The sequence below is a fragment of the Arxiozyma heterogenica genome, assembly GCF_036370985.1.
Source record: "Arxiozyma heterogenica strain weizmannii chromosome Unknown scaffold_21, whole genome shotgun sequence".
Taxonomy (NCBI): domain Eukaryota; kingdom Fungi; phylum Ascomycota; class Saccharomycetes; order Saccharomycetales; family Saccharomycetaceae; genus Arxiozyma; species Arxiozyma heterogenica.
The window spans coordinates 284,757-300,515 of record NW_027042674.1 but is presented as its reverse complement, the minus strand read 5'-3'; the positions used below and the strand labels follow the sequence as shown (position 1 = coordinate 300,515).

General features: G+C 31.3%; 7 protein-coding genes across 7 annotated transcripts; 1 reads left to right on the top strand and 6 right to left on the bottom strand.

Annotated features, from left to right (window-relative positions):
• Nucleotides 1–614: 614 nt before the first annotated feature.
• On the bottom strand, nt 615–758 carry MRA1 (Mra1p; the record flags this gene model as incomplete). Its single annotated transcript, XM_064859161.1, has 1 exon — nt 615–758. One exon carries the CDS (start codon nt 756–758, stop codon nt 615–617), a length of 144 nt encoding a protein of 47 aa, XP_064713970.1.
• An 897-nt stretch (nt 759–1,655) lies between these two features.
• MRX21 (Mrx21p) lies at nt 1,656–2,615 on the bottom strand (the record flags this gene model as incomplete). The annotated part of the gene is made up of 1 exon (XM_064859160.1): nt 1,656–2,615. One exon carries the CDS (start codon nt 2,613–2,615, stop codon nt 1,656–1,658), a length of 960 nt encoding a protein of 319 aa, XP_064713969.1.
• A 3,992-nt stretch (nt 2,616–6,607) lies between these two features.
• PWA37_002602 (type I glyceraldehyde-3-phosphate dehydrogenase) lies at nt 6,608–7,603 on the top strand (the record flags this gene model as incomplete). Its single annotated transcript, XM_064859159.1, has 1 exon — nt 6,608–7,603. The coding sequence occupies one exon, from the start codon at nt 6,608–6,610 to the stop codon at nt 7,601–7,603; it is 996 nt and encodes a 331-aa protein (XP_064713968.1).
• A 762-nt stretch (nt 7,604–8,365) lies between these two features.
• Nucleotides 8,366–9,103, bottom strand: TIF6 (translation initiation factor 6; the record flags this gene model as incomplete). The annotated part of the gene is made up of 1 exon (XM_064859158.1): nt 8,366–9,103. One exon carries the CDS (start codon nt 9,101–9,103, stop codon nt 8,366–8,368), a length of 738 nt encoding a protein of 245 aa, XP_064713967.1.
• Nucleotides 9,104–9,687: 584 nt separating this feature from the next.
• On the bottom strand, nt 9,688–10,086 carry DSS4 (guanine nucleotide exchange factor DSS4; the record flags this gene model as incomplete). The annotated part of the gene is made up of 1 exon (XM_064859157.1): nt 9,688–10,086. The coding sequence occupies one exon, from the start codon at nt 10,084–10,086 to the stop codon at nt 9,688–9,690; it is 399 nt and encodes a 132-aa protein (XP_064713966.1).
• A 557-nt stretch (nt 10,087–10,643) lies between these two features.
• On the bottom strand, nt 10,644–12,365 carry ROK1 (RNA-dependent ATPase ROK1; the record flags this gene model as incomplete). The annotated part of the gene is made up of 1 exon (XM_064859156.1): nt 10,644–12,365. The coding sequence occupies one exon, from the start codon at nt 12,363–12,365 to the stop codon at nt 10,644–10,646; it is 1,722 nt and encodes a 573-aa protein (XP_064713965.1).
• Nucleotides 12,366–12,942: 577 nt separating this feature from the next.
• Nucleotides 12,943–15,651, bottom strand: AGC1 (citrin; the record flags this gene model as incomplete). The annotated part of the gene is made up of 1 exon (XM_064859155.1): nt 12,943–15,651. One exon carries the CDS (start codon nt 15,649–15,651, stop codon nt 12,943–12,945), a length of 2,709 nt encoding a protein of 902 aa, XP_064713964.1.
• Between the last annotated feature and the right edge of the window lie 108 nt (nt 15,652–15,759).

Genomic DNA, 15,759 nt, shown 5'->3' with positions numbered 1-15,759 from the left:
TTGAATAATTAATAATAACAATGATAATTATACAGTTAACGACACACAACAGCTAATATTTTGTAGTTCTCAGTAATTCGATTCTAACTGTATAATACTACGTTGTCTGTGACTAGCTACTACTGCATACTTACTGCAGGTAGATTAAAATACTTCGTTAACTTCTTTTAATCTGAAAATCCGTAACAAAGACAAATATAGTATATATATGCCAGACCCTTTCCTTTTCTCGTTATAAAATATATTAAGTGTCCATAATTGACCCTTAGAACTCTTTTAACAACATTTGCACGGCAAAATACTTATAGTTTATCTTGAATATGGATTATAGGAGGCCATATTTAAATACTTGTATATATCAACACTAATATTCTACAAAAAAATTATTAATACACAGAAAAGAATAAACAAAGTAAAAATTGTAGTAGATTGATTTTTCCCTTTTATGTACACACGTTATAGTTAGAATAAATATTGTTAATATGTCCAAATTTTGGTGTTATTAATTTCTTTTTCTTTTTTGATTTCTGGAATAATATCGAATAAATAATTGCAAAATTAGAATAAAAAATTGAAATAAAGCAGAATAAAGTAGAAATTTTTAAAAACTACTTTTAGTTGTCGTTGTTCTCTTTTTGTTGTAGAACATCTTCTAAAGCAGACTGTTCTGGATTAGTAATGAGTCTCAAACTCTTATCGGTCGTTAGCTTTTTATATGTGAAATATGAACCAGAACAAAGAGCAACACTAATTGCCATAAATAATGGAGTTAATTCAACTGGGAAAGGAAGTTTAGAAGTCTTTTTCTGTTATAAATTAAAAACACTGTTAGTAAGAGAAAATATAAACGAAGTAAATATATACATTGTAATACTAGTAAACATATTTTTTTTATTGTTCACTCACATACGGCTGCATTCAACAATCTTAAGGATGGTTGCATTCTGTTACACGTTGTCTATTATTATATATGTATACTACTCGATATATTATATATCTGTTGAGTTATCAACCTTCTTGGGTTAAACACTTTGTTCTGTAGCGTTTCAACAGACGGTATTAACAGAGGAAGTGAGGTTTCTCCATATATATTATGAATAATGTAAGTTATTTCGTACAAGTGATCCTTTATCTGCTTGATCCCTACCTTGATGGCCTTTAGTTTATCATCACTCTCTTCCTTTTCTTTCTCCTTCATCCCTCCCCCCTTGCAAGTTTTGAAAGGCTACTCTGGATTTGTCGGAAATTAGATATCACCAAAAACGACAATAATAAATCTCTACAGAAATCAAAGCTAATTCATTGGACAAACATAGAGAGTTTTGGAATGAAAGGTAAAACGTTATTGACGGCGTTTATAATGATTATGATTATGATGATGATTCATGACAACCATATGAAAGACTGTTCAAAGAAGCAATCGAAAAACATAACATCATATATATCTTCGACTTTTTTACATTGATCTGGGTGGGTGACTGCCCTACCAAATCAAACTTCGGTGTTTCCTTGTTGTTGTTTTTCTTTTTCTTTCGGTGGGGATGGGGTAGCCTAACACCGGATTTGTGCGATTCTTTAAGGTCATATAGTCGTAATGGACAGTGCCAAAAGGTATCATGTTTTAGCATTACGCCTATGTTTCAGTGGTTTCATCTTTACAAAGTTGAGGCAGAATTATATTTCATAAAATCCCAAACAATTTCATAGACAAGCCAACTTACTGCTGTAGATGGGATAACTTTGCATAGATTTGCTGTTAAACCCTTGTAATACCCTAGTGGACCTTCAGTGAGATAAATGGTCTTTAAACCATCCCAGATACCTGTATATTTGAATCCCATTTCATTTTTTCCCATATTCATAATTTGAAATCTCTTGCGTAGTAAATCAAACGGATATGTAGCAGTCTGGGAAACAGCACCACTGATCGCTCCAAACATCAGTTTATATAACCACATCGTTGAGTTAGAACTATCATGGAATTCTTTTAATTGCTCATAGACTGCAAAATTTAATGCGACACAAGGTAATACTTGATATGCAGTTGGAATCATCCCCCTGTATAAACCATATATACCACCTTCATTTTTATATATCTGCTTAAACAGAGTGTAGAAACCAGGTGGCTTTCGAATATCTTTTGCTCTGCTTTCGTTTAAATTTTGTAGATTGGCTGTTTGTACCGAAAGTCTTATTCTAACTAAATCTAGTGGTTGAGTTACTAATAAACTTGCGGCTGCCCCCATAAAACCCGCAAACAGTCTCTGTCCATTAGATAATTGACCATGATACTTATCGACATGGAATATGTGTTTTTTGATATATTCAAAGATGGCAAATTGCACTGCACTGTATGGAAATATACGTATACAATTTAATCCATTACCACGAAATAAACCTTTGATTCCTTCTTCCTGGTATAACTGTTTGATTGCATTCACTACTCCTCTATTATATTGGGTCTGAGGCAAGGAGCCTTGTAATTGCAAAAGGATTTTGACTCTCTCAAAAGGTGAAACAGTGGTTCTAGAGACAACACCAGCCAATCCACCAGCTATTAAAGATATAGTGGAATCCTCGAACAATATAGAAGTAAATCTAGATAATTCGGACATTATCTTTTCAACAAATTTATTTATAGAGTATGAGTTATAGTTGTTGATAAATCTATCGAAATTTAGAGAAGTGAAAAGGCGGTGTGGAAAAAGATAGATAAGGTGAGTCGATGACTAAGGCAGTGTTTTATTATGTTTATTTATTGTATAAGAAGAAGAAAAAAAAAATTCCGATTTTACCAAATCATCGGATCTTTTACTTCCAAATATGGGAAAAAAGAGATAAGCCAAGAAATTTTCTGTTTTTTTTTTTTCCATTTTTCACTAGATTATATAAAAAAAAAACGCAACCTAATTCTACAAGGTTAGTAACAGTTGAACAAATTGGGCAGTGTATGCTGAAAGTAAAAGCGGATAATCACAATAAGCTATATATTGTTAGATCTTAGAAGTGGTTACAATGTTTTATAATCAGATATAGATCTGATTTTGGTTGTGGCAGCAGTATAAAGGGTTTGAGAAGTTAAATAATCATCTTTTATATAATATGATATATCAATAATAATAATAATAATAATAATAATAATGACAGCAACAATAAAAAAAGAGATTAAATTGATTAACATCAAATACTTTTCTATAATTTTCTTATTATTTTTATATTTACTTTCTTTTTTATTTTTATTTTAATCTTGGTAAAATAATTTACTATTACTAAAGAATCAATTTAATGTGAATTCCATTTCATATAAAGGGAGAGAGGGAAAGAGAGAAAGATGAATCAAGCTTGGCTTTTTATTTTTTTAATTTTTCAATTTGGATTTGTTATTAGTATTAAAAGTCTAGGGATACTATAGCTGATTTTTATAAAGTTTTTATTATGTTCAAAAAAAATTTCTTAGTAGTAAAAATTTAGATCAGCTTCATTTTAAGAAGTTTTAAATCATTAAGAAATAATTCAAGCATTCAAGAATAAATATTCATAATATATATATATGTGTGTGTGTGTTTATGTATTAGTATTGATGTGCAGACATAAGTTTTGGACTTAGATAAGAGGATAATAAAATCAATTATTTATTGTATTAGAATAAAGTTGTAAGGAGCCCTAACTGGAAATCCTGAAATACATAGTCTGCGAGTAACGCCTAATGTCGATGCGAAGGACTTGGAACAACTGAAACTCTAGGCCCAAGGTTGTGAGTGTATTCGAACGAACATATGATCATCGGATGGACATTGGTGGCAAATTGTTAAGAAGCTTACTTAAAATGCCCTTGATTATTGAGAGATAGTGTCAGCGGTAATTATCAGCATTAATATTCATAATCTATCTAATAGGTTAAGAAGAACAAGACGAATATCCAAGACTAATCTATTTAATAGTTAGAATCAACCAAATATATAATTTGTAAGTGTTTATATGTTGAAATAGAATGTTCTATGATAAAATAGATAGAACAATAAGATTTTAGCAGACACTAAACGATAAATTGTTGAGTAATAATTGTTGAGAGGTCACCAAAAGTTGTTGAGTTTATTTATTAAATATCTTACTGTTCGTAGAGGAAAATGGCTGAATGTTAACATATATAAAGCCAAGGATTTCATCATACATTATTTTTATCTTATTTACAATCTTTGTATATTATTATTTCTATGTTGTATATAGAGAAAGAAAGTGAAGAACTTTATTATAATTTTGTATACTAAATCTGTTTAATATAATATTGAGAATGTTTACTATATATCCAATGAATAAAGGCGCTCATTCCCAACATTATATATATAATTAATATCCATATTTTAGTATATCACTCGAGATAACCTTTACAAAAGTTTATTAGTCAACTCTTTATAATTTTTTTTTTATGTTTTTTTCAGAAATGATATAATTTCTTATAAACCATGAATGCAAAATAAACAAAAAAAAAAAATATAATAAAAAAAAATAACAGAAACAGTAGAAAATGGAAATTATACTTGTCATCAATATCATATTATAAATTTTTAAATTGTTTTATAATTGAATTGGTTTTACAAAACCAGAATATATTACTTACAAGAAAACAAAAAAGAAAAGAAAAGAAAGGAAAAGGAAAAAAAAAAGGTTTTTTTTCCCCAATACATAATTGTTAGATCTATTTGTTATGTTAAGCATCCTTATGGCAAAATAGAAATTATAATCTAGATGAGCTAAAGGAAAACAGAGACTGGAAGAAAGAGTAAGAGAGAAGGAGCAAACATTATTAGAAAAACCGAATACATAACATCATTCATTTATCCCATTAAAACATTTTTACAATATCAATTACATAAAATAAAACAAGTAAGAATAATATTGATATATGCACACCCCCCCATATATATATGTTGAGATATTACCCAGACTCAATGAAAATTTTGTGAAAAACTTTTTTTTTCAAAATTAACTTTCTGAAAAGTATAAATAGTCAAGATATAGAAATTAGAAATAATTTCTTTTACTCACGACTTTATATACGTAATACATAGTTTTGTATATAATATATGTATTATTTAATACTGTGAGCGATTACTTATAAAAATACGATTCATAAAATTCTGTTATAACTTATAGGTTATTACTGCACATCTTTTAAATTTCAACAATATATATATATATATATATACTTTCTTAGGAAAATTGTCAATGCACATATATAAATACATATAGTGTCTCTGATCCCACTGATCTTTCTCTTTCTCTTTCTCTTTTTCTTTCCACCCCCCATGAAAGCACACGCATACACCCATACATACCCTGTACCCACTAGAGGAGCAGAAACTGAAAAAAGAAAAAGTACCACCCATACCTTCTCCTCCCTTCGGTAGCTACCCAATTCCACAGAACGGGGAAAAAACACGAATACGGACTCTCACATACCAAAACACCCACACACCACCACCGCTGTTGTATTCAAATTTATTTTGTTTTGTTTTGTTTTGTTATGTTATGTTTTCCAGTAAGTTTTATTGTTTCAGTGTGTGTGGCTGCCTCCCTTAACAAAAGTTGCTCGGTTGGTCCTTCGAGCCGCCGACTAAAACAGGAAAAATAAATAAGGTGATGGCGGGGACTTTGGTATTTTCATTTGATTTCATTTGATTTCATTTCTTTTTTTTTTTTCGCCCCTTCCACATCTTTCTGTTGGTGTTGTCTGATGATGTTTGGAAGATCGACGTTACGTTATGAGAATTGTTCTGGTTGGCTGGGAGGGATTTTCCTCTCCTTTTCCCTTCCCTCCCTCTTCCTCTCTTTCACGTGTGTGTGTGTGTGTGTGTTATACGGTGTCATGTGTCACGGTGTTGTGTCACAAAAAAAAAAAGAGAAAAATTCATCAGTTGAACTTGAGGGACTTTTTTTTTTTATTCTTTCTTTTTTCACTTTCCCTTTTGGAGAAAACAAAAAGAAAAAACTGTTCTTCTCTTTCTTTCTTTCTTTTTTTATTTCCCATTAATTTCCTTTGTGACATCCTTTTTTCCTTTCATTATGATTTTATTAACTATCACTTAACTCAGAATCCATGATTAATACTCAATTCTTAATGATGTAGTGACAATAATAATAATAATAGTAATAGTATTTTTTATTTTTGTTTTATTTTCACTCCAGCTATTGTCTTTCGTGCGGTCATTTTAATCATTACTAAGATGGTAAATCTCAACATTTGTGTTAGTCGATTCGTGTGATTCTAATGTTTCACAAAATTAGAGGTTGTTATTAATGTGTCTTTGTATATACAAGAGAATTAAAAACAATTGAAATGAAATAAACTAGAACTTGGAAAAAAAAAAAAAACAAAAAAAAAAAATAATAAAAATAAAAAGCACCTACATGGACTTTCCAGATTATTATATAAGGAGATCTCTTTCTACTCTCTGAATCAATTCTTTTTCCTCCTTGCTCCTCATCTGTACTAATCCCACTCTTAGCATTTATGCAAAGGGGAAAAAAACCAAGAAACATTAGTTTCATCTGGATCAATCAAAAAAAAAGACACAAACACACATTCACCTTCAAATAAATTTACAACATGGTTAGAGTCGCTATTAACGGTTTCGGTAGAATCGGTAGATTAGTCTTAAGAGTTGCTTTATCTAGAAAGAACGTTGAAGTTGTTGCTATCAACGACCCATTCATTGCCAATGACTACGCTGCTTACATGTTCAAGTACGACTCCACCCACGGTAGATACCCAGGTGAAGTCTCCCACGATGACAAGAACTTGATTGTCGACGGCCACAAGATCGCTGTCTACCAAGAAAGAGACCCAGCTAACCTACCATGGGGTGCTTCTAAGGTCGATATCGCCATCGACTCCACTGGTGTCTTCAAGGAATTAGACACCGCTCAAAAGCACATTGACGCCGGTGCCAAGAAGGTCGTCATCACCGCCCCATCTAGCACCGCCCCAATGTTCGTTGTAGGTGTCAACGAAGACAAATATGCTGGTCAAACCATCGTCTCCAATGCCTCCTGTACCACTAACTGTTTGGCTCCATTAGCTAAGGTCATCAACGACGCTTTCGGTATCGAAGAAGGTCTAATGACTACTGTCCACTCCTTAACTGCTACCCAAAAGACTGTCGATGGTCCATCCCACAAGGACTGGAGGGGTGGTAGAACCGCTTCTGGTAACATCATCCCATCCTCCACCGGTGCTGCCAAGGCTGTCGGTAAGGTCTTACCAGAATTACAAGGTAAATTGACCGGTATGGCTTTCAGAGTTCCAACCGTAGATGTCTCCGTCGTCGACTTAACTGTTAAGTTAGCCAAGGAAACTACCTACGACCAAATCAAGGCCACCGTCAAGGCTGCCGCTGAAGGTAAGTTGAAGGGTGTCTTAGGCTACACTGAAGACGCTGTTGTCTCCTCTGACTTCTTAGGTGACTCCCACTCTTCCATCTTCGATGCTGCTGCTGGTATCCAATTATCTCCAAAATTCGTCAAGTTGGTCTCTTGGTACGATAACGAATACGGTTACTCCACCAGAGTCGTTGACTTAGTTGAACACGTCGCTGCCAACTAAACTCATCACTTTTGTCGAGTGAATTGAATGATTGTTTGTTTTGATGAAAAGTATATATTCACTATTTCCTTTTCTCTATCCCCTACCACGCCCCCTTATTTTGATATAATTTATAAAAGATAGAATAATGATTGAGATTATATAACTCTAATGGTAATTATTTCATATATATATATATATATATATGTATATAATGTAATGACACGAATTTTTTAATGAATATCTTTTTTATGCATTTTTTCTTTTATCATTATTATTAGTACGTACTATTCATAAAGGGAAAAGGGGAAAATAAGTATATTGTGCCACTTGTCCCTTCCATGTCTCTTGACTAGTGCCTTGTACTATACCCACAGATAATTAGAAAGTCTGTTTAAGCGTTCTATATTATAATTGTTAAAAGAAAATTCTAAAATAGACAAGAAAATGGACTAAAACAATTTCTAATCTGCCCTCTCTTCTTAAGATTTTACCATTTTGAAAGGGATGAAATGCTGGGTGTTGTTATTAAAAATATATAGATGCTTATACAGAACATGACAATATATATATATATATATATATGTCAATATACAAATGAATTATAAGTGATATTAATAAAACAGATGCGTTAAATGGGGAAAGCAAGTAAGTATAAAAATAACTTTTTAACCACACCACTCCAACTGCTATTAACAAATGAAATCAGAATTGAAGTCAAAGTTAAAAAAAAAAGTGTAATGACAGTAGGAAGGAAGGAAAAAAGGACAAATCCATTAACAATTAGGAATACGTTTCAATCAGAGTGTCACGTAAGTTGCCTGATATAGATTCTGGATGAGCATCCTGTAGACGGAAAATACTTTCAATAACAGATAGCTCAGGAGCTGTAGTATCTAACCCAGTGACTGCCAAATAATCATTTACTACCATCCCAGCACCAACCACAGAGCTACCACGATTAACTGTACCAGCCACCAAAGGAACCTGTAATAAAGAGGATAGTTCTTCTTGATCTTGAATAGAAGTTTGTGGATGAACTAAGGCACCTTGATTACTTAGGGCACAATAGGAACCGACAAGGATATTACCAGAGATGGTTTGACGAAACACTTCAACACCAAGGACATCACTTATAAGTTCTTCAGTTTCTCTATCAATATCTGGATGAACTAATGCGACATAATCATTACAACAAATAACATTACCTAGTGCAGACAACCTCTCCTCCACTCTTTGGATTTTGACTTCATCTGGCAAACTGTTTCTTAAATGTTGTAGTTCTTGATCAGTAGTCTGTGTGGGGACTAAAAGACCTCTACGATTACCTGCGGTCATACGCCCAATTATACGAGTGCCTGCAATAGTGGTATGGGCAATTGGAATAGCATCACCCAATTCAGCTTCAAAGGCAGAATAGAAATTTTCTGAACCACCAACTGCCACTAAACAATATGTGTTGGTTAATTTAGAAAAGACACCAATTTCATTAGAATTTTCAAACTGAGTTCTAGTAGCCATGATATAATGATATTAAATAAATAAGTAAACTCGTGTCTGGACAAACGATATGTTCTGAATAACTTATTCTTAATATCCTAAAATATATTTGGAGAAAAAAAACAGACTATACACACTCCCTCCTATATATGAGAAAAACAAAAGGGGGGAATAAAAATAGTTTAAAACTGTTGGTTATATATTATACGTAAGACTTATTATGAAAACTTCACACTCAATACCACATTATCCACATTTCCCCCCAGTAAAAGAGTGCGTATACTTTTGGAAGCAATTTTTTCCACTTTTAAGTCCAAAAATTTTTTCCACATCGATCAAAAAAAAAAAAAAAGAAAAAAATTTTCTTTCTAATCTTTTGCGGGTAACAGCCATCGCACCAACCGAGAAACGTATTTCTATAGAGATGTGGCCATAAATAAATGGATGGCTAGACAAAGAGAGTCACAAACAAGTGGAAAAATCAACTGGCTAGATACTAGTGGAAATGTAATATTAGAATGGCTTTCTATCGTCGAAAAATCCATGATATATCATCGGTTCGTCAGATAAAAATCTATAAAACCAGGAAAGTAAAACATATTCTTTTATATTTGAGAAACACTTGGTATACTTAATAAATATATTATCTTCGTTTGGTTGTCACTTTTAGTTGAACAAACTACTCCAATTGGGCCTTTATCACAGTTTGCACATACTAAATATTTTAGATGTTTCTCGATCTGCCATTTTCTATTATCGTGTTCGAATTCTACGCGATCCAATATCTCCGAGTTTGCTAGTATCTCTTTGGATACACCTATGTTGTCAAAATCCCAAACATCATTGATTAAAATAAAATCGGTATACTCTTCTAAGTCTTGATCTTTACTCTTTTGCATCAAGTGGAATTTATCTAATACCATTGATGGCACTTTCACAATTGGTGCACTATCTATTTTTAGAATCCTACAACGGCAATCACTAAAGGCACAACAGTAACTCATTCTTTGTTTTTTTTTTGTAACCAAATTTCTATTTATCGGTCTTGTTTTACTAAACGTATATTTCTTTTCTCTTCCTTTTCTTTTTCTAATTCTAACACACCTCACTTGAATGGTTCTGTTACAAAGTTCTTTTAAGTCAGTTTGTAGAGGGAGTTTCTATTGCATCTTTAAGTTCAGTTTTTATTTTTGTTTTTATTGTTATCTTTATTTCTTTTTTTTCTTTTTTTTTTTTACACTTCCTAAATCTGTGGAGAGATTGTGCTATATGTGTGTGACTTAACAATCTCTTCTTAGAAAAGTTATTAGCACCATATTACCAGTGTTATCATTGTAAATATAAATGCAGTAAATGTATAACCTTATTCTAATTACAAACTAGCAGAGAGATTTCAGATACTTAGCTAATAACGACACTTCAACAAAAGTATTAAACATACCTACTATACATTCACATAAACATATATATATCTATTCATCTATAAATGATATTACAACTTATTAACTTATTGGTTTACTTTCATTCTTTTATTTATTTATTTATTTATTTATTACCGTATCTATTTGTCTTCCTCTTGTTTCTTTGAATGCAATTTTCTTCTTTTAGATGCTTCAATCATTTCTTGTCTACGTTTTCTCTTTATCTTATCAATCTTTGGTACTGTACTAATCTGTTTTCTTTCCTTATGCAACTTGCCTTTCTTTAATGACTCCTTCTCTCTTTTACTCATCTTTGCTATTTTACTCATCCATTCTGGAACTTCACATCCACTTTGCTTCATAACATTTATCACCGGTTTTATAGCAACAGAATCTTGTTTTGTATAAAAGGTAACGGCTTTACCATGACGACCACCTCTACCAGTTCTACCAATCCTATGAACATATGCTTGTGCTGTTCTTGGAACATCATAGTTTATTATGAGGTTAACACCTTTAAAATCAATACCACGGGCCAAAACATCTGTACAGATTAAACACCATAAATCACCTATTTTGAATCTTTCGATTATTTTTTCTCTTTGTACTGCAGTTCTTTCCGCGTGAATAACATCTACATTCAATCTATCATACATTAACTCATGATATAATGCCTTGGCTCTAGTAATAGATTCCAAGAAAATAATTACTGGTGGTTTAAATTTACCATCTTGTACTAGTTGTCTAATAGCAATTAATTTCCCTTCTTCGTTCCCACAATAAATTAGTTCTTGTTCAATATTAGCATTAGCGGCCTCTTTATGACCAATAATTACTCTAACCGGATCCATCATAATGGTTTTAGCCATTTCCTCCACACTTGACGGAATTGTAGCAGAAAACATAGCCTTACGCAAACTTGAATTAGTACAAGACCCTAAAATGTCATCAGTTTGTTCAACAAAAGTTTTATCAAACAATTTATCTGCTTCATCAAACACTATATGTTTAACATTAGATAGATCAAGAGCTTCATTTTTCACAACATCAATCAATCTTAATGGCGTAGTTATTATTATATCATATTTTTTGCTACTAACAACTTTGTTTCTCAATTTACCACTTAACGATTTAGATAATAGAGCAACTTGTAATGACCTTTTCTTTGATAAAAAAATCTTATTCGATAATTTTATACATTCAATAAATATTTGATTGGCTAATTCTTTAGTTGGTGATATAATTAATCCTTTTAATCCTTCTGTTTTTTTTTCATTGATAATTTGTTGAACCATTGGGATCAAAAACGCTAAAGTCTTACCAGAACCTGTTGGTGCACAAGCTAAAATATCTCTGTTATGTAAGGCTAATGGAATAGTTTCACACTGAATAGGAGTGGGTTCAGTAAAGTGATTTTCGATCAAATTATTTAATAATCTTTTATCAAAGAAAAATCTACTAATCAAATCTTCAAACGACCCAATAGGCAGCGGAATATCTTCTCCTGAAACATTACCTTTATAGGATTTACGTAACGCTAACGCCTCCGACACTGATGTGATTTTTGGTTTTATATCTTCTTCGACCTTTTCATTTAATTCACCTTTTTCCTCAGTGTTGTTATCATCATCATCCTTATTTTCATGTTCTTTCCTTTCATTGACAGTATGCATTATTCTTTTATTACGAAAAAAATCTAATTCTTTTACTATCTCAGTGTCATTTTGTGGTTGTTTATTAAGATTAGTAGAAGCGCTGAAATTGGCGACCTCACCTTTCCTACTGTCATCAACAGCATTATTACCCTCGGTTTTCTTCTTGTTGACTGATGCACCTCTTGTTAAGACTCTAAAAATATCCATGATATTATATTCAATTAACTATATTTTTGTATGCTTTCCAATAGGATCCTTTGTCCTCTGGGATCTAATGAGATAACAAAGAGTACAAGTCGTTTTTATTCTGTTTAAAACACTATTCTAAACATTATTTAATTTAAATCATTAAAAATGAAATTTTTTGTTATTTTAATTTTTTTCCTCGTGTCAACTCAACTCATCTCATCTTATCTCAAAATTTTTCATCACGTATCTGTAAACAAATACAGTAAAAACAAAGCAAGAGAAGTCTGATAGTAAAATTTATAGCAGCTTAACAATCGATACCCTCAACACCTTTATAGCTACAACTACAAAAAGTGGTTACATAATTTAATACAAACCACTCCAGTCGTATTTATGTAGCAATACAGTTTCAACTATATCAGATAACGTATTGATAAAAATCAATTTCCTTGTATGATAAGATCACACACACATATATATACTATATAAACATAGATGTCTGTCGTTGTTGGTAAAAAAAACATATCTATTTATACACACATAAATAAAACTATTTTTGAACAAAGATAACATACTGTTTGTAGTAAAGTAAATGTCATTTTTTATTAAGCTCAATGAGTTTTTTATGGAACTCCATGTAAGCGTTGTAGTCAAATTTAGAGAAAGAAGTATCCAAATCAATAAAAATCTTAGCAACCCTACAGCTTTTATAATAATAATTCAAATAGTTACTATTATACAGATTAAATGTTGAATTGAAAAAATCATGTGTATTTGAATGCGACTCTGAATACGAGGGATAATATTTAGTTTTATTAACTAGAGCAGTGACTTGTGAAGTTATTGATGGCACTTCATCTAAATCAGATAAATATACTCGCTTTTCATATTCAATCTTACTTTCTTTCTCCTCCAAGTTTGGCAATGGAAACACGTTCTTCAGCAATTCATATGCGGCAAGGGTAAAACCAAATTGAGGTGAACTTCTAAGCACCCTAGCACCACCACCTTTGAAAAAGCTTTTCATACTTTCTTCTTTTAGTATTGTTTTAACAGCATGAAAAATACCAGAATATGCTGTTTCTCCCTTTTTAGGGACAACTTGAAGTCTCGTTTTTATGACATCAAAAGGTGTTGTTAAGAATGCAGCAGGCATCCCTGCTAAAGCACCAGCAACCAGCAATTCCCAAGTTTTTAATCTATTTCTCTTATTCTTATCCAATGGATCAAAATTAAAAATATCCTTTTTCAAATGTGCATACGTTGGGAAATATATCGCAGAAAATGGAACGTCTCTCATCAGACAGGCTGTAACACCCTTGTAAAGTCCTCGAAGTCCCAATTTTGAAATTATATTTCTTGCGGTTATATCAACATTAGATTTATATTCTGATTTCACTTGAAGTCTGATCTTGACAATTTCAATTGGATTTGTAAAAATCACTTGACAAGTTCCTGCCATACAACCTGCTATAATTTCACTAAATATATGTAAATTTCCCTTCTTATCAACCAAATTTTTCCTCATGTAATCATTTACTGTTAATTTGATAGCTTTTTCAGGAGCAACACCAATTAATTGGAATCCTAAACCAGAGTATAATCCTCTTATACCTTCTTGTCTAACTACCTTTGAGAGACAATCTAAAGAGTTTTTATACTTTAAAACAGTTCTTTGTGCCTGCATTCGCGTTTTAACAAAATCAATAGGATAGACAACGGTGGCTCCAACACAACCAGCTATTGAACCTAAAACAAAATTATACATAGAATCAAAAATGGGATAAAAATAGTAGTTGACATAAAGTGATTCATTTTGTACATGCCTCAATTCCAATTGATGAACTACATCATTTAAATAATTGGGATTTAAAATCTTTAAAAAATCTTGTATAGTTAATTTTGAACCCATTGTAGCCTGATCCGTCTTGCCATAAAATAACTGTTGAAAATAGTCTATAGAAATTTGAGACAACTTCTTAAAAGAAGCATCTTGAGCAAATGTCTCTAATGATATCAAATAATTATCATTGAATGTTTGTAATTGTTTCTTTGAAATATTTTCTCCTCTTTGATATTCATTCTGAATATATTTGTCAATTTTAGAATCATGATGATGTTCTAATTTAGAGATCTCTTTTTGACTAGCCTCATTATTTTTCTTAGAATTTGCTACTATAGAGAACAATAAATTGATTTGTGATGGAGAGAATTCATTGATATTATTTACTTTATAATACTGTGCATTTAATATTTTCATAAAATCTCTCTTTGTAATTATATGTTCTCTCATATCATCTTCCGTGAGTCCATTCTCCATTGAATATTTTAATAAAGCTTGATTCAAAAGATCAAAATTCTGAAACAAATAAAAAATATCTTTAAAAACATTGTAAGGTATGGCGTTATTTTTAGACTTCAATAAAGATGTATTTGATAAATTCAAAGACTGGAAGATATCTGAAGAAACTTTGTGCGAGAAATAATAACTTAATAAATCCATTAATTGAGATTTATTTATGACCAGATTACCCTTCACAGGATCTCTATGACATAATTGTTCAAAACCCTTTGTCAATCTTTGATTTTTCAAGTCATTTTGAAGAATAGTAATTAATGAATTCAAAGTTAAAAACGACGCTTTCTCTGGATTTTTTTTGTCCCTACCAAAAGGAAAGCATTCATAGAACGATAAGCAAGAGAATTTATCCCAGTCTATAAACAAATTATATTTCTTTGAAAATTTATCATCAACACAATCATGCAATAGATTTATAGTCGCTTTAAATTGTTCCACACTTAATAGTAATTCATCAAAACTTAAGAATTTATTACTATAATTGATTGGTCTAAGTAAATAACTTTTATTCATCAACTCCGACTTAGACAATATTGGAGAATGTCTGATTGCCGCTTGATCAAATTTCCTGAAAAACTCGTATAATAAAATAAGATGATAATTTTCTTGCTCTAAGATGTTATTGAAGTAAAACCAATCACTTATGGTTAAATAACCTTTATTATTTTCATCGATGGCGAAAAATATACAACCAAATGTATTCGAAGGTACTTGATTCAAATTGAATGAATGATCTGTAAACTTGGAGTATAATTTTTTGGAATTGGAGATTAATTTGATGAAATCATCATAGAGCATTACCAATTCCCCTGAATTTTTGGAATCATCATGTGTTGTATCACCCGAAGTTGCACCTTTAAGGGTGATATTTCGAACAGATGCATATTTTTTGAATATATCTATCTGCTGAATCTTTTTTTCACTATTTGAATTAATTTGTTCCATTTACTATAAATTTATAATTTGTTTTCGGCCCATATTTTAAATGCTAAATAGAACAATTCCTCTTCGTTTTCTTATTAAAGAGTCAATACATTCAAAGTTATTAAAATA